We start from the raw sequence: 24,210 nt of genomic DNA, 5'->3' as shown, positions 1-24,210 counted from the left end.
TTTCCTCACAGATTCCCAATTTCCAATTGACATATCTCCTGTGAAGAAAGACCACGACTTCTTGGACAAAGACCTCGTGGAACCTCTATGCCGGTAAGAAACTGTGTCGTCTTTGTCTTTCAACCTAATGAATAATGTAAAACGTCCACTTAAGTGGAATTTGAATGGATAAAGAGAGACTTTACTCAAGCTGTGTACTGGCACGGAAACAAGGTGATGGCATTAGCATGAGGTCTTTTTGTCGGGCCTGACGCTTACCAAAAGGGATTTTCTTGATAGTTAGCACACTAGTAAACACGAAGCTTCGAGTAGACTGGCTCGGATCAGATTACCAAATAGCGGCCAATTCGCTTTTTTATTGATGTCATTGCGCATTGCATCATGTAATTCCATGCCCGCACTTGTTTTTCTCATGTCAATCGTTTTTATGACGCAAAAGTAAATAATATCACGATTAAAGCAACAAGTTTGTAAATCACACCGTCATCACGAGTTCCCAGAACTGAAGTACAAAATGTACTCTTTGACTCTTGTTTAGACACTAATTTTTCCTAAATTAAGTTGAAAAGAGGCTGTCTGTGACTTGGGTTGCTTGGACACTGTCCCAGCAGGAGATCATGGGGCAGGGAGGGGGGGTTCGGACTACCGTGACTCTAAACAACCCTTAAGCATCTCATCGAAATTCCAAACCTGTTTGCTGTTGTATAGAAAACAATGACCTACATTCCCACCTCACCCCTTGACTTCTCACTTTCCTTAAGACAGGAACAACTCCCGAAATAATTCTAGCACGATTCTAACATGTTTGTAAGATGCAAATTTATGGTAACATGTTTAATCTTTATCTCACATGTGACTTGCTACAATTTACTGATAAGGATGAAGTCGTGCCTCAAAAATGATTGGGTGCGATTTGAACCTGAAGTTTACATGCCAGAATGCATTCCTTCTTTATGATTTGCGCTATATAAATATCATAATATTTTATAGAAAAGAATGCAATGCACAATGTACTCCCAATATAACAATAAATAGGCTATATATGCCTACTTGGACAAGACGTCAGACTAATAAAATAGTCAATAGTTTGATGACAGACTTTTTTGCATTCCTGTGTTATTTTGGGAGTTCCTCTCGATCATAACAACAGTACTTTCTGCTGTCTCATTCTCAATGGTAATATTTTTTGTTTTTGTTTAGTAGCGGTCTTGTAAATTACGATGATATGCTGCTTGAAATCCTTTTTATTTATTATTTGGCTGTTTTCGCACCTAAATCATGGAAAATCCAGGATCATGACATAACGCGCTATCACCTATTGTCACAGGTGCGAAAGTGCTGATCTCCGGGTCTGGCGCTACCACTTTTAGCATAGCTTAGCACAATCTATTAAGTCTGATTAGACCATTAGCATCACGTAAAAAATAACCAAAGAGTTTGGATAGTTTTTCCTATTTTCCCGAAAATAGTCCCCTGCCATTGAAAGTTAATAAGTGGACTATTTTTGGGCAGTGAGTAATATAATTACGCCTCCTGCAGCCATGTTACAGCAGCAAAGTCCTTGATTATTACGCCTAGTTCCTAGCCATATCTGCCTAGAAAATCGCAACTTTCAATTTTCTGTCGGTCTTAGTACACCATGTAACTACAGAAGAGTCAAACTCTTTGATTATTTTTTAGCACGATGCTAATGGTCTAACCAGAATTAATGGATTGTGCTATATGCTAAAAGTGGTAGCGCCAGACCCGGAGATCAGCTGAATGGATTCCAAAACGGTAAAAATCAAATGTTTAACTCTAGGGGAGCTGGAAAATTAGTAAATTTTCAAAAAAAGTGGAGTGTCCCTTTAAATATCTTTATTTTAGGTGATTTATATAGTTGTTTGATGACCATTAATCATGGGGGGATAAATATTGTCCCCAACAGGGATTAAAAAATAATTTATCAGAGGCAGGGATATATAGACCAGAGGAGGGGTAAATCCTTCCTATCCCCACTGCAAATTGCACCCTGATTATACATATAAAATATAGAAGCCATTGCAGTTGTCATATTAACTTTGTTCTAACGGTGGATATTACAACATGCCTATAAAGTGCCTTATCTTACTAAAATAATTCATAGTCGGCCTGTTATATTGACTTGTTTTTGCTTGCAAATTGCTTAGTTTTGATGTTCGGCTGGGAGATTAGTTGCTACATGTCATCATCACGGCTCAATTACATACCACTGAACAATATAACAAGTCATAAAAAGTCACGTTTATCACAGACAACGGCTCATTTCCACGATTGCTTGACGCACGCAATGTACTGTCACATTTATTGTTACATTTTTCCTCACACTTCCAGATTTAGAATTATGCATGGATATGAAACTTCTTTGGCCAGCAAACATACACAAAACAATTACCCCAAAACAAGAGCAAACTCAAAGCAATGCACCGTAACATTTATGCATTTGGTGGACGCTTTTATCAGTATTTGTGTTCACTTGCAATCAAACGCATGTTTGCGGTGCTAATGCATCCGCTCTGCCGAGCTACAGGAATACAAGACCACCTATCACATTTACTTTTGAATGAAAATAAAATGTACAAATGTAGTTAGTTTTACAGTTTTTATAAATTATACTTAAAAATGTTGTTGCTTCACCTTGCGAAGGTTGTTTTGAAACTAGCTCAACGATTCAAACTTCTTCTTTAACTCATTCAGCCATTTTTTGAAAAGTTGCCCGCCTGCATTTTTTGTGATTTTCACAAAAGTTTCAAAAAACGCCTTCCAGGAAAATTTTCTTCTAAAAATATATAAACATACAAATAAATCAAATGAAAGAACAGAGCCACTGCTTTCAAACAAACAATAAACAAACAAACAAACAAACAAACATAACGGGGGGAAAACGTTTCATCATATCTATATTATTTCTCTGCTTATAAACTTAAATATGGGTATTTTTATTAAAAAATATTTTTTTTAGCAAAAACCTGAAATAATTGCATTTTTGTGAAGGAATTTTGTTAGAGATCAGATTCAGAATGATTATCAAAACAGACACGGAGTTTAAAATTATTAAATAACATTTGGCTTCATTTCTTTTATAAACTGGGTAAGTGTCCAACTAGTGGATAATCGCGGTATTGCAGATTCACATAAAAATTCTTCAGAAACATGTTTTTTATGCAAATGTTTTCTCTTAATTGACGAGATAACTCATCAATGGCGAGGAAAGAGTTAAGGTGAACCTAAAGTCAAAAGCTCAGAACATCCAGAGTTGCTCTACTTTCAGCTCAACATCATTTTTCATTTTTGACAGGCCATGTAAAAAGAACCTCTGTTTTGTTCTGAAAGTTTTGGTAAAACATCAAAAGGGAAAGCAAGCTCTTGGGCACGGGTATGAATGGATAAAAACATGGTCTTTTAGATCTGCAAAAGTGTGGCACCTGGAACCTTTGAAAACCATGACAACCGTAGTTTGCTGCCAATTGAAAACAAGCAACTATGAGAGCGAGATGGACATTGGCCAATTATTGGTTTTCCACCCGCCAGAGCCGAGTGGATAGAGGAGACATACACGTGGATGTCATTACTTCATTATAATAGGGAATGGGCTGGTATGGCGTCCATATCAGTGTTCGGAAGGATATAATGACTTTATAAATGTATCCCCTTTTTCTTTCTTTCCATCTAGGCGACTCAATACGTTAAACAAGTGTGCTTCCATGAAGCTCGATGTTAACCTACCCAAGAAAAAAGTAAGTGAATAATACTTGTCTGACCATCCAGTAATGCTTCATTGTTATTAATGGTTTCATATTATAGTGGTTTTGATGTTGATGGAATTAGGAGGGTTATTGTTATACTCGTATATAAAAGCTACAGTAGGAAAATACTTGGACCGAGTGCTATGAAAATAGCTACTTTTTTGCCCCATTACACATGATATGTGAGAAAGTCCATTGTTATGTGTGAACTGATGTAACTCTTTTTTTTTACTTCTTAAGTATCTCTTTATTGTACCTCCTAAGGATATTGGATAGAAAGCGATATTTTGTGTTATGTAATCATCTAACAGAGGAAGGAATGTGCCCTTTGAAAAGCGAAAAGGCAATTTGTGTGAATCTAAACTGTTACCTGTGGGGGTTCTGGATTTTTGGAAACGGAAAATAGAGAGAGGGACAAAAAAGAAAGAAAGAGCTTTCCTAAGGCTGAAGTGGGTACTACTTTTTTTAGTGCGACAACACTTTTTTCAGTTCCCAGTTGAATATGTGGAGACAATTGAATATATACAGCTTAAGTTATTTTTAGTGTAAAGAACATTTTGCGAAAATATAACCTTGATATCTTTAACTTTGACTGAGAAAGGTCATGTCAAAAGATTAACATAAATATGTAAACAATGTATAAAACAAACATTGATACTCGTAATCTCATAATTAGTTTGTGACTTTAGCCTGGATTTTAAAATATTAGTCAATTTTCTTAAAAAAAAATCCAGATAATTTACTCACCACCATGTCATCCAAAATGTTGATGTCTTTCTTTGTTCAGTCGAAAAGAAATTATGTTTTTTGAGAAAAACATTCCAAAATTTTTCTCATTTTAATGGACTTTAATGGACCCCAACACTTAACAGTTTTAATGCAGTTTAAAATTACAGTATCAAAGGACTCTTAATGATCCCAAACGAGGCATAAGGGTCTTATCTAGTGAAACGATTGTCATTTTTGGCAAGAATAATAAAAATATGCAGTTTTAAACCACAACTTCTCATCTTCCTCCGGCTGTGTGATGCGCCAACCCGACCTCACGTAATTGCGCAATGCCGTGGAAAGGTCACGTTTTACATATATAAATGTACATTTGCGGACCATTTTAAACAATAAACTGACACAAAGACATTAATTAGTATCATTTGACATACAACAATGTCAGAACGGTCCTCTTTCTCCACACTTGTAAAACAATGGGGCGTAGTTTCGATACGTCATCCGTGACCTCTTGACGTGATGACATATTGCGTGAGGTCGCGCTGGTGCGTCACATGGCTGGAGGAAGAAGAGAAGATGTGGTTAAAAAGTGCATATTTTTTATTTTTCTTGCCAAAAATGACAATCCTTTCGCTAGATAAGACCCTTATGCCTCGTTTGGGATCATTTAGAGTCCTTTGAAATTGCAAAAGTGTTGGGGTCCATTAATGTCCATTAAAATGAGAAAAATCCTGGAATGTTTTCCTCAAAAAAACATAATTTCTTCTCGACTGAACAAAGAAAGACATCAACATTTTGGATGACATGGTGGTCAGTAAATTATCTGGATTTTTTTTTTTTATTGACTAATCCTTTAAGGAAAGGATCACAAATGTGGCATCGTGGCACATTTGAAACCTTATATCTGTGCAACGTCAGTTCACTATCAGATGAAAAATTAAGTTATTTACATCTCTTCTGCAGAATGAAGACTCAGATGAAGATGACCTCTTCGCCATCAGTGACAAATGGACCTTTGAATGGACGAGTCGCCGCTGGTCCAGGCTACAGGACATCGACACGCTACTAAGGGGTGTGGAGAACAGGAACCCAGGGGAGAACTTAGCCCTGCGGACGACCGCCAGCAGCGAAAGCGTTCTGACAGATCTGAGCGAGCCGGAGGTCTCGTCGCTCCACAGCGAGAGCAGCAGTGTTAGTGGCGTCCGAACGTACAGCGCGGAAGAATCGGACGGCTCGCACCGTACGTACTCTGACTCCGCCGCCATGCCCGATCGCACATCGCTGGGCATTGCTCACCTTTCTCCAGATCTTTCCAGCTATGGGTCTCTTTCTGCAAAGCATGCGAAGCAAGGACGGATACGTGCCAAGGAATTCTTACGCCGCATGGAGGCGTTGCAGTTACGTGGAGCGATGGGGAGCCTAGGAAACAGAAGTTTGGTTATAAGCGCCCCGGTTCTCCAACAAGAACCCCAGGCTGTGAAAACTCTCCGCTGCGTGGAGATCATCAATGGAGACGGGATTTTGGCAGAACCACCCTTCGGCATGGGGTTGACCTCGCAATCCAGCAGTGAGAGTAGTGGCAGCCAATCAAGTGGGAGTACCGTCAGTACACCGAACCTGAAGGAACGCAGCGTACACCGGGCCGATCACAAGCGCAGCGGGATGTACCTAGAAGACCTTGATGTGTTCTCCAGTGTCATCCAGGGTAAACGTGTGGCTGAGCAGAACCGTCGCAATGAGTTTCGCTCCTACGAGGACCTGGTTGTGCATATTCCTGAAGACCACAAACCTGGAACTTTTCCTAAAGCTCTGTCCATAGAGAGTCTAGCACCCTCAACAGCAACCTCCATCCACTGGCACTCAGCAAGCATGGACTCAGATGTCCAACGTCCACCCAGCATCAAAGAACCTCGTCCCGTCACCCAATGCTGCACCCGAGGTAGTCGGATTAGCATCTATGACAACGTACCCGGATCGCACCTGTATGCTAGCACCGGCGACCTCATAGACTTGGAAAAGGAAGACCTTTTCCCACATTTGGATGATATTTTACAGCATGTAAACGGCCTTCAGCAGATCGTGGACCATTGGTCTAAGAATGTGCTGCCCAGCAGTGAAAGCGCAGGGCAGGAGCGAGGTGATCTTGATGGTGGGAGGCAGGGAGGCCTGCACTCGTCCAGTCAGATCACGTTGGACTTTGAGGGACATTCAGTGCTGGAGGGTCAGGCCACCTCTAGTGATGGAGATAGAGACGGGGTATCGCTTAATGAAAACGAATCCATAGGCATGAGGGAGAGGAGAGACTCGGGGGTAGGGGCTTCGCTAACCAGACCAAACCGGTATGATTTTATAAGCTGTAAGATGTCTTGCATACACATTTTTAATAGATAAGTTTTGATGCTTTCTTTTCTTATTTTTTTATTTTAAGGTGCAATGTGGGACTTTTAATAGGATCTCTCGAAAGAAATGCTATATAATATACATAACTTTATTATAAGTGGTGTATACATAATGAACTGTATTGCCTTAAAATGAGCTGTTTTTATCTACATACACCCTTACATGGAAGTCGCCGTCATGTTTCTACAGTAGCCCTAAATGGACAAACTGCTCTACATAGCGTGTTTTGTCCCTGCATTGCATCAGACGACAACATGTTTGTCCTGTGGCAGCTACCGTAGCTTTTATTTGAGTTTCGAAATTGAGGTTGGTTGCAATTCGCAATCTCACTCTAGATGCCGCTAAAACCCACACTGGACCTTTAATGTAGTACTTAAACCAATTTTCTAAATTAAATTCATACATTTATGTGAATTACAAATAATTGTAATAATTGTTTTGAATGCATGCTGTTTTATCTCAGTTTAATGTTTTATAAATGTAATAAATACATTTGGAAGTATTATTATTGCTACTAATACTACAAAAAATAATAGCGACACTCATTTCATGTATTATTATTATTAATATTTATTATTATTATGTATTATTACTATTATTAAATAAAATGAATGTTGCTATTACTAATACTACTTATTAGTAGAAATAATAATAATAATAATACTTCAAATGTATTTATTACATTTATAAAACATTAAACTGACATAAAAACAGCATGCGTTCAATGTTTTACAAAAAATAATAGCGACACTCATTTCATGTATTATTATTAATCTTTATTACTACTATGTATTTTTGCTATTATTAAAATAAAATGAACAAATAAAATGAATGTTGCTATTAGTAAAACTACTTATTAGTAGAAATAATAATAATTATTATTATTATTATTATAATACTTTTAAATGTATTTATTACATTTATAAAGCATTAAACTGACATAAAAACAGCATGCTTTCAATGTTTTACAAAAAAATAGCGACACTTATTTCATGTATTATTATTATTATTAATATTTATTATTATTATGTATTATTACTATTATTAAATAAAATGAATAAATAAAATGAGTGTTGCTATTACAAATACTACTTATTAGTAGTAGTAATAATAATAATAGTAATAATACTTTAAAATGTATTTATTACATTTATAAAACATTAAACTGACATAAAAACAGCATGCATTCAATCTTTTAGATAAAATAATAGCGACACTCATTTTATTTATGTTTTATTATTATTAATATTTATTATTATTATTTATTATTACTATTATTAAATAAAATGAGTGTTACTATTACTAATACTACTTATTAGTAGTAGTAATAATAATAAGTATACTTTCAAATGTATTTATTACATTTATAAAACATTAAACTGCATGCGTTCAATGTTTTATAAATGTAATAAATACATTTTAAAGTATTATTATTATTATTAGTACTACTACTAATACTACGAAAAGTAATAACAACACTCATTTATTCATTGTATTTAATAATAGTAATAATACATAATAATAAATATTAATAATAATACATGAAATGAGTGTCGCTATAATTTTTTGTAGTATTAGAAGCAATAATAATACTTTCAAATATATGTATTATTATTATTATTATTATTATTATTATTATTATTATTATTATTATTAAGGTGCTTTGTGTCGAATTCTCGTTCAAGTTTGAGTCCTAAATATGTCCCTGTCCTGTGTTTAGCTTGCGATGGCCCAGCTTTCAGATTTCCAAACGCCTCAGCCATTCGGTCGCCTGTCTCCAGATCACCAGTCAGTCAGCAGCTCGGCTTAGTCTACTGCAGAAATTTTCCTTACTCCGCCTCACTGCCATCATGGAGAAGTACTCCATGTCCAACAAACACGGCTGGACCTGGTAAGAAGCCAGTACCGGCTGGAAACATTGTGTCACATCATCAGATCCTATGAGATTGGTTTACTGTAGCCTAAAGCTTCTGTCTGTCTGTCTGTCTGTGTGTGGCGATTACCTCATTGAGGTTGCAACAGTAAAGCCTAACTCGCACTCCCTCTAGTGGTCACTGTTGTTATAGCATAAAAATCACTTTTAAAACAAAATATAAAACACCAGTGAAAGTAGATGATCATCTGTGTTTTTTTTTTGTGTCTCAGGTCTGTGCCAAAGTTTATGAAGAGGATGAAGGTTCCAGACTATAAGGATAAAAACGTGTTTGGTGTTCCTCTCATCGTACATGTACAGCGCTTCGGTCAGCCTCTACCTCTCGGTGTGCAGCAGGCTTTACGCTACCTCAGGAGCCAGTGCCTTGACCAGGTCCGTCAACCTCTTTTAATTTCAATTTTGTGGCGCAAATTTGTTTTTTATGCACTTGAAATGATATCTCCATTTTTTCATGATCACTCAACTTTAGTTCTTTCTATTAACAATTGTGTCTCAGGTGGGTCTTTTTCGCAAGTCGGGTGTGAAGTCTCGAATCCAGGCTCTCAGACAAATGAATGAGAGTTCTCCAGATGACGTTAACTATGAGGACCAGTCTGCATATGACGTGGCAGATATGGTGAAACAGTTCTTCAGAGATTTGCCTGAGCCTCTATTAACCAGTAAACTGGGTGAAACCTTCCTCCATATTTATCAATGTAAGAATCCCTAAATTCAGATTCTCCTACAGATGCATTCAGGTAGAGAAATATAGATTTCATCTCATCATTTCCTCTTTCTGCAGATGTTCCTAAAGAGCAGCGCTTGCAGGCTGTGCAAGCCGCCATCATGCTGATGTCAGATGAGAACCGGGAGGTCCTACAGACCCTCCTCTGCTTCCTGAGTGATGTCACGTCCTCCGTGCAGGAGAATCAGATGACGCCCATGAATATCGCAGTGTGTCTGGCACCTTCACTCTTTCATCTAAATATCCTTAAGAAGGAAAATCTGACACCAAGGTAGATCTGTCTGTCTGTGCTATAACATACCATGATTTTTATTTAATGCTACTTAAAATCAGCTTCTTTAAGTACAAAATTGATGCAGATAATAAGTATTTGTATGACTTGATCACATGACTTTATCATGTCATTCTAAGCATTGTCTTATTTGTTCCTACAGAGCTATGCAGATGCAGAAGAAGATTGCCACAGGTAGACCAGACCAAAAGGACCTGAATGAAAACCTGGCTGCCACACAAGGCCTGGCACACATGATCACAGAGTGCAACCGCTTGTTTGAGGTAAGACATAAAAAACGACATTTTTTTGTCCACAAAGGTAAAAATTTTCACATTTAGCAGAAGACAAATTTGTCCCCAAAGCATTGTTCATAGGATAGTTCACATAAAAATTTACATTTACTGGCACGTATTATTTTTGTCTTGTTTTCAGTAAAAATATTAAAAAAATATATAAATGAAGATCCAAGAAAATAAATCTAGTTTTCAGACCAAAAATATGATTTTAAGTAATAAAATAAGTGATTTTGTAAGCAAAAAATCTGCCAATGGGGTAAGCAAAAAAATCTTGATAATTTGTCTTAAACGCTAATTTTAAGAAACATTTGCTTTCCCCATTGGCAGATTTTTATTTTATTTTTTGCTTGTTTTATGCACAAAATCACTTAAATTTAATCTTTTTGGTCTAAAAACTAGACTTATTTTCTTGGGTCGTTTTGCTCATCAAAAAAAGACATCTTAATTTATAAATTAGATATTTAGACTTTTCTTTTTTTGAAAATCATTTTCTTAACCACACTGCAAAAAAATGACTTTCTTACTTAGTATTTTTGTCTTGTTTTCAGTAAAAATATCAAAAAATTCTCAAATTAAGATGTCTTTTCTTGATGAGCAAAATGACCTAGGAAAATAAGTCTAGTTTTTAGACAAAAAATATAAACTTTAAGTAAATTAGTGTCTAAAACAAGCACAAAAATCTGCCAATGGAATAAGAAACATTTTTATATAAACACTTAATTCAAGAAAAATTTTCTTAATCCATAGGCAGATTTTTGTGCTTGTTTTAAGCACAAATTTGCTTAAATATTATATTTTGTCTAAAAACTAGACTTATTTTCCTAGGTCATTTTGCTTATCAAGAAAATCCATCTTAATTTAAGAATTTTTAGATTTTTTACTGAAAACAAGACAAAAATACTAAGATTTTTTTTTTTAATTTTTAGCTGGTACCATTGTGGAAAGTCATTTTTGCAGTGTATGCATGCAAGCCATTTGTTTCCAGTGGGTTAAGAGTAAAAAATTTAGCTACAGGCAACACAAAATTAATAAATTGTTGCATTTTCCTTTAGATTCCACCCGATATGGTGACGCAATCTAGGAACTCCTACGTTGAGGCAGAGCTTCAGGCTCCGACGATCGAAGAACTCTGCAAGCAACTGCATCAGGATGAAGACGGGGACGATGAAGGCTCCTGGCCCGCGTTCATGGAAGCTAGGCTGCAGGGTCTTCTCAAAGAGGCGCGAGAGAAGGCCAAAGGCTGGGTGTCTTGTCAGAGCACCGGCAATACTGAGCTTTCATACAAGAAGGTGAGAATGAAGACCTTAATAACTCCCATTGCAAAAGCAGCTATGCTTTAAAAACACTTTGTATGCCGAAAGACTATTTTTCTTGTGTAAACAGCACTCGTTTTCCTGTAGGTGGGCGATGGGAACCCGCTGCGCCGTTGGCGTGTCTCGGTAGAGGTGGAAGCCCCTCCCTCTGTGGTTTTGAACCGGGTTTTGCGGGAGCGCCACCTGTGGGATGTGGATCTGATGAACTGGAAAGTATGTGAGGTTCTGGACAGGCAGACAGAAGTGTTCCAGTACGTTCTCAACTCGATGCCACCCCACCCCAGTAGAGATTTTGTGGTGCTCAGGTGAGTGGGTTTACACAGGGACTGATAGGATTCTGAGTTAGATGTTTAAATTAGAATAAATGAGATGGTCCGGTCGTGTTCCTGTAGCTCAGCTGCTAGAGCAATGTGTAAGCAGCATGGGTTTGAATGAAGCACCCAGATGGATGGATGGATAGAAAGAAATAGATAGATGGATGAATGTATGGATAGATGGACAGACAGATAGATAGAGATGGATGGAGACGGATTGATGGATAGAGATGTATGGATGTAAAGAAATAGAAGAACGGGCAGACAGACAGACATGTATAAATGGATGGATGGATGGATGGATGGATAGAGATAGATAGACAGACAGAGATTGATGGATGGATGATGGATCGATAAAAAACAGATGGATGGATAGAAAGAAATAGATAGATGGATGGATGGCGAAGGATTCAAAGAGAGACAGATGGATGGATGGAAAGAAATAGATAGATTGATGGATGAATGAATGGATGGATGGATGGATGGATGGATGGATGAATGGACAGAAATAGATGGACAAACGGACAGACAGACAGATGGATAGATTGAAAGAGATAGAAAGATGGATGGATGGATGGATGGATGGATGGACAGACAGATAAATAGAGATGGATGGATGGAGACGGATTGATGGATAGAGATGGATGGATATAAAGAAATAGACGAACGGGCGGACAGACAGACATGTATAGATGGATGGATGGATAGAGATAGATAGACAGACAGAGATGGATGATGGATGGATAGAGAAGGATTGATGGATGGATAGAGAAGGATTGAGGGATAAAGATAGATAGATTGATGGATGAATGGATGGATGGATGGATGGATGGATGGATGGATGGATGGATGGATGGACGGCCAGACAGATAGATAGAGATGGATGGATGGATGGAGAAAGATCTTTGGATAGAGATGAATGGATGGAAAGAAATAGACAGACGGACGGACAGATAGATAGAGTTGAAAAATGGATGGATCGAAAGAGATAGATAGACAGACAGACAGACAGAGATGGATGAATATATGGATGGATAGAGAAGGATTGAGGGATAAAGATAGATAGATAGATGGATGGATGGATGGATGGATGGATGGATGGATGGAAAGAAATAGATAGATAGATAGATAGATTGATGGATGAATGGATGGATGGATGGATGGACGGACAGATAGATAGAGATGGATGGATGGATGGAGAAAGATTTTTAGATAGAGATGAATGGATGGAAAGAAATAGACAGACGGGCAGACAGATGGATAGAGATGAAAAATGGATGGATCGAAAGAGATAGAAAGACAGACAGACAGAAATGGATGAATATATGGATGGATAGAGAAGGATTGAGGGATAAAGATAGATGGATGGAAGGATGGATGGAAAGATAGAAATAGATAGATGGATGGGTGGAAAGAAATGGATGGATGGATAAAAAACAGATAGATGGAAAGAAATGGATGGATGGATGGAGAAGGATTGATAGATAGAGATAAATGGATGAATGGATGGTTGGATGGATGGATGGAAAGAAATAGATATATGGATGATAGATGGATGGATGGATGGATGGACGGAAAGAAATAGACGGACGGACAGAAAGACAGAAAGAGATGGAAAGACAGATAGAGATAGATGGATGGATGGATGGGCAGACAGATAGAGATGGATGGATGGATGGATGGATGGATGGATGGATGGATGGATGGATGGATGGAGAATTTTTTTTGGACAGAGACGGATGGATGAAAAGAAATAGACGGACGGACATACAGATAGATAGAGATGATAAATGGATGATTCGAAAGAGATAGAAAGGCAGACAGACAGACAGAGATGGATGGATGAATGGATGAATGGATAGAGAAGGATTGAGGGTGGTTGGATGGATGGATGGATGGAAAGAAATAGATATATGGATGATAGATGGATGGATGGACGGAAAGAAATAAACGGACGGACAGAAAGACAGAAAGAGATAGAGATAGATGGATGGATGGATGGATGAATGGATAGAGAAGGATTGAGGGTGGTTGGATGGATGGAAAGAAATAGATATATGGATGATAGATGGATGGATGGACGGAAAGAAATAAACGGACGAACAGAAAGACAGAAAGAGATAGAGATAGATGGATGGATGGATGGATGGATGGATGGATGGATGGATGGATTGATAGAAATAGATAGATTGATGTTTTGAATGGGATGTATGGATGGATGGATGTATTGATTGATGGAGAAAGATTGATGTATTTAAATAAATAGAAGGACAGACAGACAGATAGATAGAAATGATGGATAGATGGATCGAAAGAGATAGAAAGACATACAGAGATGGATGGATGATAGAGAAGGATTCAGGGATAGAGATAAATGGATAGATAGATAGATAGATGGATGGATGGATGGATGGATGGATGGATGGATAGAGATGGATGGATGGAGAATTTTTTTTTGGACAGAGACGGATGGATGAAAAGAAATAGACGGACGGACATACAGATAGATAGAGATGATAAATGGATGAATCGAAAGAGATAGAAAGGCAGACAGACAGACAGAGATGGATGGATGGATAGAGAAGGATTGAGGGATAGAGATAGATGGATGGATGGATGGATGGATGGATGGATGGATGGATGGAAAGGAAGAAATAGATAGATGGATGGTTGGAAAGGGATGGATGGAAAGAAAGAAATAGATAGATGAATGGTTGGGAAGGGATGGATGGATAAAGAACGATTGATGGATAGAGATGGATGGAAAGAAATAGAAGGACGGACGGACAGATAGATAGAGATGATGGATGGATCAAAAGAGATAGAAAGACATACAGAGATGGATGGATGATAGAGAAGGATTGAGGGATAGAGATAAATGGATAGATAGATAGATGGATGGATGGATGGATGGATGGATGGATGGATGGATGGATGGATGGATGGATGGATCGAAAGAGATAGAAAGGCAGACAGACAGACAGACAGACAGACATGGATGGATAGAGATGGATGGATGAATTGATGGAGATGAATGGATGGATAAATGAATGAGTTTCTAACTGTATGATGATGTTTGTGTTCAGGTCGTGGAGGACAGATCTGCCGCGGGGGACGTGCTCTCTGTTGTCTGTATCTATTGAACATGATGACTGTCCACCTGTAGGGGGCGTTAGAGGTATAGTGATGGAATCCAATTACTTACTGGAACCCTGCGGCTCTGGCAAATCCAGACTCACCCACATCTGCAGAGTCGATCTGAAGTGAGTATATAAACTTAAGCACACTTTTTATACACACGTGTTCAATATTTCAACTGTTTGGTTAAACCTTGTACTCTTTTTAGATTCCTAAGAGTAATTAAATACAATGACACAATCTCTTTTTTTCAGAGGGAGAACCCCAGAATGGTATAACAAAGCTTTCGGACATCTTTGCGCTGCCCAAGCCGCCCGTATTCGCAACTCCTTCCAGCCGATACACGCAGAGGGTCCAGAGACCAAAATATGAGCTGGGATATTGAGGATTTTGACATATCTCTGCATGGAGATTGAAGTTTTTACATCCCTTAAGTTCTGTGACTCTGTAATACTTGTGAGGAACAACTTTGACTTTTGCACAATGGGCCAGGTGTGGGTATAATTAACCCTAAATTGGAAAATATTACCAGAGTACCTTTACCTTGTTGTTGTTGTGTAAATATTATCATATTTTAATTATTATTATTATTTGTATGATAAATATTTTATTCTTTTTTATGTGAATATGATCTTATACAATGTATAGGACGCCTAAGCCCTTGAGTGCTTCTGAGAAGCATGTATTTTATTAAATTAAAATAAATAAAGCTATATTTGCACATGCATGCACCACATGTCCATGTATGTGTTTGGTTATGCGTGTATGTGTGTACATACAGTACATACGCATCTGTATAGACTATATACAATATATATATATATTTAAATGCTCATGTAGTACGGACATTTTGCATACATGTACCGATATCTCTTTTTGCACAGATATCAGTGTAAATCATATGGTACAAAATGTTACTCATTTGTAAGCTGGGTTTACTTTGCTTTGTGTTTTAATGTTTGTCCAAGAATGGGTGTAATATTATTGCATTTGTACTCACTTGTTGTAAGGATGAGCAAAATGACTTGGGTTTGATTTTCTCAGACCTGCTTATAGTACTGGATTACTTTAATGACAAAAGAGACAATGATCTTTAATTAAAGTATGTATAAATGATTTAATATCAATTTGATTGTCGTCTGTTTGATTTAAATCGCTTTGTGTTCTCAATGCAGACCCTGAATACAAAAAGTTGCAACTAAAGGAGGGGACTTTTATGTGGGGACTTGGACAACAGATTTATAATATAAAAATAATATCCTGGCTTTTTCTAGCTTTTTAATGGCACTGAATAGCGGCCGTGTGTTTGATGTCCATCCATCATCAGAAAAAGGAATCCATTATAGTAGGCCAGGATATTATTTAATATAACTCCAAATGTGTTCGCCTGAAGAAAGGAAGTCATTTACACCTAGCATGGCATTATGGTGAGTAAATTATGGGGTAATTTTCATTTTTGGGTGAACTATTCCCTTTATGGTTCTTTGTACCTGTTTTGTTACCGAAGCTTCTTGTATCCACTAGATGTCAGTATTTATCTTTGCATTCTCCATTGCAAACTAGGTCTCTGTTATTGGTTATTTTTAAATTCAGTGTCAAAAATGATTTTCTGAACATATTAGTTTGAGCAAATATCCAGATCTCACGATTTGCTAGTTTAGATTAACAGTCAGCTGTGTTTTGGTTTAGCAGAGAGGTTGTTGTGTTGGCATTCATTAAAACTGGAGACACGTGAAGCAATCAAAGAATAGAGGAATACATTATAATCAACTGTGATTAATATGAATATTTATCAGTATATTACACTAAATGATGTACTGTTTTGTTAGCCATGTCATCATACTATCCTGAATCAAACTCCCATGGTGTGGTTTTCAGCAGACATCCACCAAATAACCACCTTCATCATAAACCCGGCATGAATCCCATACAAGTAGGGTTGCAAGTAGGGCTGGTAAACTTTACATGGGACCTTAATCTGGGGAATTTTGGAAATATTCCAAATTGAAAACTTAACAGGAATTATTTGGAAATTTAGGGAGATGTATATAAAATATATTATATACAAACATAAATAAACATTTTAACGATTTCTAAAGGATTTTTGATAAAAATAAATGCAGGCTTGATGAGCATAAGCAAATGCATTCAAGATGTCTTTCAAAAACATTCAAGATAGTATTGTGTCCAAATTTTTAGGTGGTACAGTAATCCTGTATGATAACAGAAAACTAGCTAGCAGAATGTAGAAAAAAGAGCATCAAAGCTTGAGCTAGCTACATGATACACTGCAAAAATGATTTTCAAGAAAAAGTGTTCTTAGTATTTTTGTCTTGTTTTCAGTAAAAATATCTAAAAATTCTTAGATTAAGATGCTTTTTCTTGATGAGCAAAACGACCCAAGAAAATAAGTCTAGTTTTTAGACCAAAATATCAAATTTAAGTGAATTTGTGCATAAAACAAGCAAAGAAATCTGCCAATGGGGTAAACACTAAATTAAAGAAAAATTTAGCTTACCCCATTGGCAGATGTTTTTAGCTTGTTTTATGCACAAAATCTCTTACACTTGATATTTTTAGTCTATAAACAAGACTTATTTTCTTGGGTCGTTTTGCTCATTAAGAAAAAGCATCTTAATCTAAGATTTTTTTTTTGATATTTTTACAAGACAAGACAAAAATACTAAGAATTTTTTTTTCTTAAAAATATTTTTTTTTGCAGTGTAGCCAGCCTCATAAATTTTCAATGAAATAGTGCTAGCTAACATTTAGATATCTGATTTAATGGCTAGCTAGCTAACACATTTTGGTATTTGCTAGTTAAACTATAATACCCTAGATGAAATGTATCTATCCAAGTTTCATCATCAAAACTTACTTGACATAAAGGCTCTCTAAGCGAATAATGTGCGACCTCACTTCCTGTTGATGTTTGAACTGTTTTCAAACAAACGGAACGCCTCCCCTCCCTCTCCCGTCCGTGCTTTCATGAACGCGCCCAACCCCCACCCCCAAATCCTTCTTGTCGTTTATTGGCTGGAACACTTTGTTATGTTTTGTTGTGCAGGTTTGGCCACTATGTTGATATTGCCGTTTGTCGAGCCTGAGCTGTCTACAGAGATCGCGTTTTTTACAGTTTGATCAGCGGACAGGCAGCAAGCAGATAGTGAGGAGATGTTTGCTGTATGTAACCAAAAATGTTTTATGGTCTGAAACGCGTCAATTCGCTTAGAGCGCCTTTAATATAGTCCTTGGGCTCAAATGCAGCAAGTGTGGCTTCTGTGGTAATCGAAGCCTTGAAAATTGAGACCTTAAATGATATATGGATGATTTTTTTATTTCAGGGGGAGTGAGTGTGTGTGTGTGTGTGTGGGGGGGGGGTCATTTTAAGAAACTATTTTTTAATGATCTCACCTAAAAGTTTTCTCAGTCAGTATGTATTTGTCTTTACAATGGTATAATGTTGTTGCACACTAGCTTACACATAGCACAAGGAAGGTTTAAACTAAATTATGTAATTTACGTGAATACATACAAAGATGGACATTTTGACATTACTTTGTGTGTAGGATTCAAGAAATTATCTGTGCATGTTATGGAAAAATGCAAGTAGGGGGTGTGGCCTCAATGGCCCTTGGGTAAGCAGTGTGCTGTGTGCATGTGACTGAGAAATGTGCAGGGTAGAAATTTAAAGAGCACCTATTGTCCGACTATTGTCACATTTCTACATTTCCTTTGGTGTGTAGGTGTGTATTAGTACATGTTATCGATATGCAAAAGGTACAAACCCCAAAGTAAACAATGACGCGAGTTATCGTTTCTAAAGTAAATCTCTTCTTGGACTACAACAAACACATGGATCGTAGACAAAAGTTTACTCTCTGGGATTGGTGATGTAGACAAGACCGACATTATCATAATTTCTCTCACTTCAGACTCGGCATGCAAGTTAACTCCGGTTAGCATTGCATTGTGAGCGAATCTTTCAAACATGGTAAGGAGCGTCACATTTCCGGCTGACATCAGAGGTATTTAAACCAATCACAACGTACTGGCCAATCAGGGACACAGAGCTTTTCAAATCCGTGTGTTTCAAGAAAAAAGTGATATCTGGAGCTACAAAAAATGTAAGGTATGTGGAAAATAATGTGTTTTTTAAACCATAAACTACGCAAACCCATTGTGTCATACCAAATACACAAAATAACATTGTTTATTAGCAATAGGTGCTCTTTAACTAAAATTGCATTAAATCTTGCTGTTTTATACAAAATTATACTGCAAGATTTTTTAAAGACTATAAAGTTCTCTGCTATAGGCAAGTTTTTTCAAATTCATTATTCCCATATATTCCCGTTAATTCTGGAAAGTAACTGGAAGTAACGAGAGATCATTTCGAGGGAGGAGATTTGCGATTTTGAGGGCACATGATTTTTTTTTAATAATGAAGCTCATAAATAAGTCATTTGTAAAAAAAAACATTTTACAAAAATTAAGGTTTTTAATTTAAATTTCATTCATAATGACTTCAAAACATTAAAAAATCTTTATGCTTTAAAATGTTACCAGTGAACGTAAATTAAAACACAATATTTATTATGCATTCCACTACATGTGTGCCCAGAAAACGTCTAAAGAAATAAGCAAATATAAAAAATATCTCATCATTTACATAATTTTTATCTTTAGCTAAACAAAAAGTTATACAGTATTAAATCCTTGCCCTACTTGGCAAAAATGCCATTAAAGCAACACTATGTAGTTTCCATGTAAAAATGACTTACGGCTCCCCCATGTGGTTGAAAAGCGCAACAGTGCCCGGTATCAGACACTCTTCTGCAGGCAGGGGGAGGGGCGGAGCTGTGTGCTCTACCCTCCACCTCCACTTTCAGAGTGTGCTTGTAGCAGCTAGGAGGCTGCTCAGGTTGCAGCAACAGTACAATTTGTCCAGTTAAAAGTTGTTCTATCACTGAAATAATTTTAGAGACATTATTTAAAGGTAAAAAAACTACATAGTGTTGCTTTAATGGTCTCCAACTTGTTGAAGCACCAATAAGCACATATGTACAAACACCCAGTACTTATAACTTAACACCAGTACTTACAACCCAAATCAGATCTGTTAAAAAGCCAAAAACATACATGATATTATGTAATACAACTTCACTGGTGTTCAGCCGAAGAACAAACACACCTGGAATAGCACGATGGAGAAAATAACTCATTTGCGCCAGTGGTTCTCAAACTATTTGGGATCAGAGATTCCTTACAGGGGAGAACATTTTCAAAAGACCCCCTTATAATTAGAAAAGTGATTAAGCATATTCTTACCAAAATTTGCACTCACATTTTTATAACCTGAATTCTTTATCTGATCTGTGTATTACTAAAACACATTACAGCTTGAATCATGTTAATTCCACTCATGTTTTCATTCAGAGCGTATTTTATTTAAATTACATTTTGACTCAAAATGTATACACTGTAAAAAATACTTTGCCGCTTTAATTTTGTTGTTAAATCAACTCAGATTAACAAGTTATGTCAACAGAGATTGAGAAAAGTCAACTTAATTTTATAAGTTATAACAACTCACCTGCAGTTATAACAACTACACTTTAGTCAAGATAAATAATAGTAAGTTGAAATGACTTGTAAATCTGAGTTAATTCAACAAAAATTTTACAGTGTACTTTTTACCTTTAAAATCTTAAAATCTTTTAATAAAGTCAACAGTAGCAATATTGACATAGTTTAGATGGTCTCCATGAGTAAATATGCCCTTTATAACAATACAGCATAATTGTGTAGGGCTTATTCATAACAAATAATTTTGTGGACCCCCACCTTACACGACATTCGGACACGACTGTCAGAGTTCGCCCCCTAGTGGCAGTCATAATGAAGTTTCAGTCTAATTGTAAATCATGGGAATGCATGGGAGTGAGATCATTCAAGCGCAAGTGCTTTCTAATATTCATCATAGTGGAATAAATAAATTAATGCAAATGAATAAAACAAAAACATCTGCATTTATGATAAAGACTGACAATATGTTTTGGAGAGAACATATGGAGACAAAATTAAAATAATATATTAAAGAATTATTCATGATTACTTACCAGTAATTAGTTGTTTTTAAAGGATTCAAATGATGATGTTGAACAAAAATAATTAATAATTTTTACCTTGAACAGTGTTTCATTTGGAATACACTGAAATAGCCTACATAACATCTGGTCTGCATGTGTGTGAGGTGAAAATTATTAATCCTTTTTTGTTTAACTTTATCATTTGAAGCCTTTAAAAACGGACAAGTAATACATTATTAATTTAATATTTACACATTATTATTTTTAATCTTATCTCAATATGTTCTCTCCAAAAATATTAGCGGTCTTTGTCATATATGCATAGATGTTTATTCTTTCATTCATATGTATTCATTTATTTATTCCACTATATTGAATACTCGCATATTGAATGCTCTTGCGCTGGAGTAAGCTTCTCTCCCATGTTGGCACGGATTTACGGAGATACGATTAAATAGAAATTTCATGATGACTGCCACTAGGGGATGAACTCCGACAGTCGTGTACGTTTTTCAATATTTTACTATGTTCCCACCTCAACTTAGACAAAACAATACATCCCTATTTTTTTCAATGCATGCACTCAATCCTTGTACAGCGCGTCGCAAATGCGTCAGCATCTAGCCTAGCCCCATTCACTCCCCAGGATCCAAACAGGAATGAATTTAGAAGCCACATAGTAAAATATTGAAAAACGGTGGTGTTTTCCTTTAAAAAAATTGAGAACCCCTGCTTTAAAGGTGACATAGCATGAAAAATGACTTTCTCCTTGTTTAAGTGCTATAATTGGGTCCCCAGTGCTTTTATCATCCTAGAAAATGTGAAAAAGAACAACCCATTAACTTAGTTTTGGTAAACCATTCTCTGCAAGCATGTGAAAAAATAGGTAATTGAAATCTGGCTCCCCCTGTGATATCAGAAGGGGATAATAACACTCCTTAATCTGCACTATCCAACCAAATCACTGTGATTTGGTGCAGAGATCAGCTCATTTGCATTTAAACACACCCAAAAACGGCACATTTTTGCTCACACCTACAAAGTGTCAATTTTAACATGCTGATCTATGGGGTATTTTGAGCAAAAACTTCACATACGTACTCTGGGGACACCAAATATTTATTTTACATTTTAAAAAAGTCTTGAGAAAGGTCCCCTTTAAGCAACCTTTATTCTTTTAAAAATATATTTAAAATATATAAAAGGGTTCCTCATTTTTTAATTCCTCTTCATTTTCTGAAAAACTTTTACAAAAAAAAAAAAACATTTTGTGCAAAAGAAAGCATTTTTTTTATGAAACCATGCTAGGTTATTTTTAACACAGCGCTCAGTCAAAAAGTGACGATCCCTGTCCTTAGGTTAAATTAACCAGGTTTATATTTGCTTTGTTAAAAAACTCAGCATAAGTTAAATTACAACCCAACAGGATGGGTTCTTTTTGGCCCAATGCTGGGTTAAAAATAACCCAGCATTTCTTAAGAGTGTACAGGAAAACAAAAGCTTTATTTTTTAAGAGTGTATATAGGTGCAGAAACAGTATGCACACTGCAGCACTGCTGAGCATAAGGGGCGTTTTCCCAGCATGACAAACATTGATCAGTACACCCAGCTGGGTCATGCAAAGCCACATACTACATCACTAAACACATACCAGCCAAGATCCCAGTACAGTGTGCGGAGTGCCTGTAGACTGTGGCAGCCTACACAGTCAACCTGTCTCATGCATTTGGACTTATACCGCAGCCGCTGGAGATTTCCCCCCATTCCCTTTGAAAACATTGAAGTTGATTTTTATTAAAACACCTCCTGTGCTTGATGACACAGCGTTGTGTTTAAAGCAGAAGCATGGCGAGCGTTCAGACGGTGGCCACGCCGGTCGACGGAGAGCCTCACTTCGGTCACGGGCAGCACGGATTCGCCGCGTCCTGCTCCGGTACCGGCGACATGATGATGATGTCTCGCTCCGGATCGGTGGTCCTGCCGTCCGGGGTGATAAACCCGTCGGTTCCGATACGGAATATCAAGATGAAATTCGCAGTCCTCGCCGGTCTCATTCAAGTCGGCGAGGTGGGAAACCGAGATATAGTGGAAACGGTGTTGAATCTGGTGAGTGTCACTTTGGCTATGTGTGTTGAAACACTAAACTCGCTAGCGTTTAGGGTCACGTTGCATGCATATTGTTATGAATGAAGGATGACACGAGTTTTGTTACAGTATCAGACTGTGTCATGTAGTTTGTGCACTTTAACATGAAACAAGTGCAAAGCAGTAAGTGTTGTTAGTTGTTTTAAAATGATAGATACTGTTTTATTTCTTAATTGCCAGTTTCATTATTTTCAGTAAAGAAGACAAAAGTCACGTGCATATATCGTATAACAGGTTGTTGTAATACATGTGAAGAATGAATAAAATAAATAAAAAAATCATATTACATTAAAATATGCAACAGATGAACAAATACAAACAAACTAATAAACAAGAGATCATCAACCTTAAAAACTTCACATAAAGATTTACACTGTAAAACTGTAAAGAAGAAATGGTCCCTATCTGTCACTGGGGCAGTACACTTTAAAAAAGGGTCCTGATATGTTAGGTACAGAAAAGTATACATTTGGTGCCAATATATATATACTTTTGAGGTACTAATATGCACTTTTTGTCTTTGGTGCCAATATGTACTGCAAAAAATGATTTTCAAGAAAGAAATGTCTTCGTATTTTTGTCTTGTTTTCAGTAAAAATATCTAGAAATTCTTAAATTAAGATACTTTTTCTTGATGAGCAAAACAACCCAAGAAAGTAAGTCTAGTTTTTAGAACAAAAATATCAAATTTAAGTGATTTTGTGCATAAAATTATATTATATTATTATTATTAAAAATCTGCCAATGGGGTAAGCAATTTTTTCTTGAAATTTTCTTGAATTTAATGTTTAAGAAAAATTTTCAAGATTTTTTACTTAACCCACTTGTTTTATGCACAAAATCACTTAAATTTGATATTTTTCGTCTAAAAACTAGACTTATTTTCTTGGGTCGTTTTGCTCATCATCTTAATTTAAGAATTTTTTGATATTTTTACTGAAAACAAGACAAAAATACCAAGAAATGTTTTTCTTGAAAATCATTTTTTTTGCAGTGTACTTCTGATTTGTAACGCCAATCTACACAAAAATAAAGGTTTGTTAAAAGTAAAGAAACTGTTTTTCAATGTACACTGTAAAAATGACTTTCTA

The 24,210-nt window shown here is 36.5% G+C and overlaps 2 protein-coding genes across 5 annotated transcripts in view; both read left to right on the top strand.

Moving 5' to 3' along the window:
* The window catches only part of stard13b (StAR related lipid transfer domain containing 13b), a 107,996-nt gene extending 91,987 nt beyond the window's left edge, over positions 1–16,009 (top strand). For all 4 annotated transcript variants that reach the window (XM_055196965.2, XM_055196967.2, XM_055196966.2 and 1 more), the window contains 12 exons: positions 12–93; positions 3,692–3,755; positions 5,454–6,829; positions 8,611–8,781; positions 9,036–9,195; positions 9,320–9,518; positions 9,605–9,818; positions 9,982–10,102; positions 11,170–11,406; positions 11,518–11,735; positions 14,831–15,007; positions 15,137–16,009. In XM_055196965.2, coding sequence (XP_055052940.2) covers positions 12–93; positions 3,692–3,755; positions 5,454–6,829; positions 8,611–8,781; positions 9,036–9,195; positions 9,320–9,518; positions 9,605–9,818; positions 9,982–10,102; positions 11,170–11,406; positions 11,518–11,735; positions 14,831–15,007; positions 15,137–15,254 — 3,137 coding nt within the window. In that variant the 3' untranslated portion in view covers positions 15,255–16,009. The remainder of the gene's footprint in view (positions 1–11; positions 94–3,691; positions 3,756–5,453; positions 6,830–8,610; positions 8,782–9,035; positions 9,196–9,319; positions 9,519–9,604; positions 9,819–9,981; positions 10,103–11,169; positions 11,407–11,517; positions 11,736–14,830; positions 15,008–15,136) is intronic.
* A 6,504-nt stretch (positions 16,010–22,513) lies between these two features.
* The window catches only part of nbeab (neurobeachin b), a 359,639-nt gene continuing 357,942 nt past the window's right edge, over positions 22,514–24,210 (top strand). The window contains exon 1 of the mRNA XM_055196954.2: positions 22,514–23,080. Coding sequence (XP_055052929.2) covers positions 22,820–23,080 — 261 coding nt within the window. The 5' untranslated portion in view covers positions 22,514–22,819. The remainder of the gene's footprint in view (positions 23,081–24,210) is intronic.

The sequence above is a fragment of the Misgurnus anguillicaudatus genome, chromosome 24 (genome assembly GCF_027580225.2).
Source record: "Misgurnus anguillicaudatus chromosome 24, ASM2758022v2, whole genome shotgun sequence".
Lineage (NCBI taxonomy): Eukaryota > Metazoa > Chordata > Actinopteri > Cypriniformes > Cobitidae > Misgurnus > Misgurnus anguillicaudatus.
The sequence above is the reverse complement of the archived record's forward strand: the minus strand, read 5'-3'. Positions and strand labels throughout refer to the sequence as shown.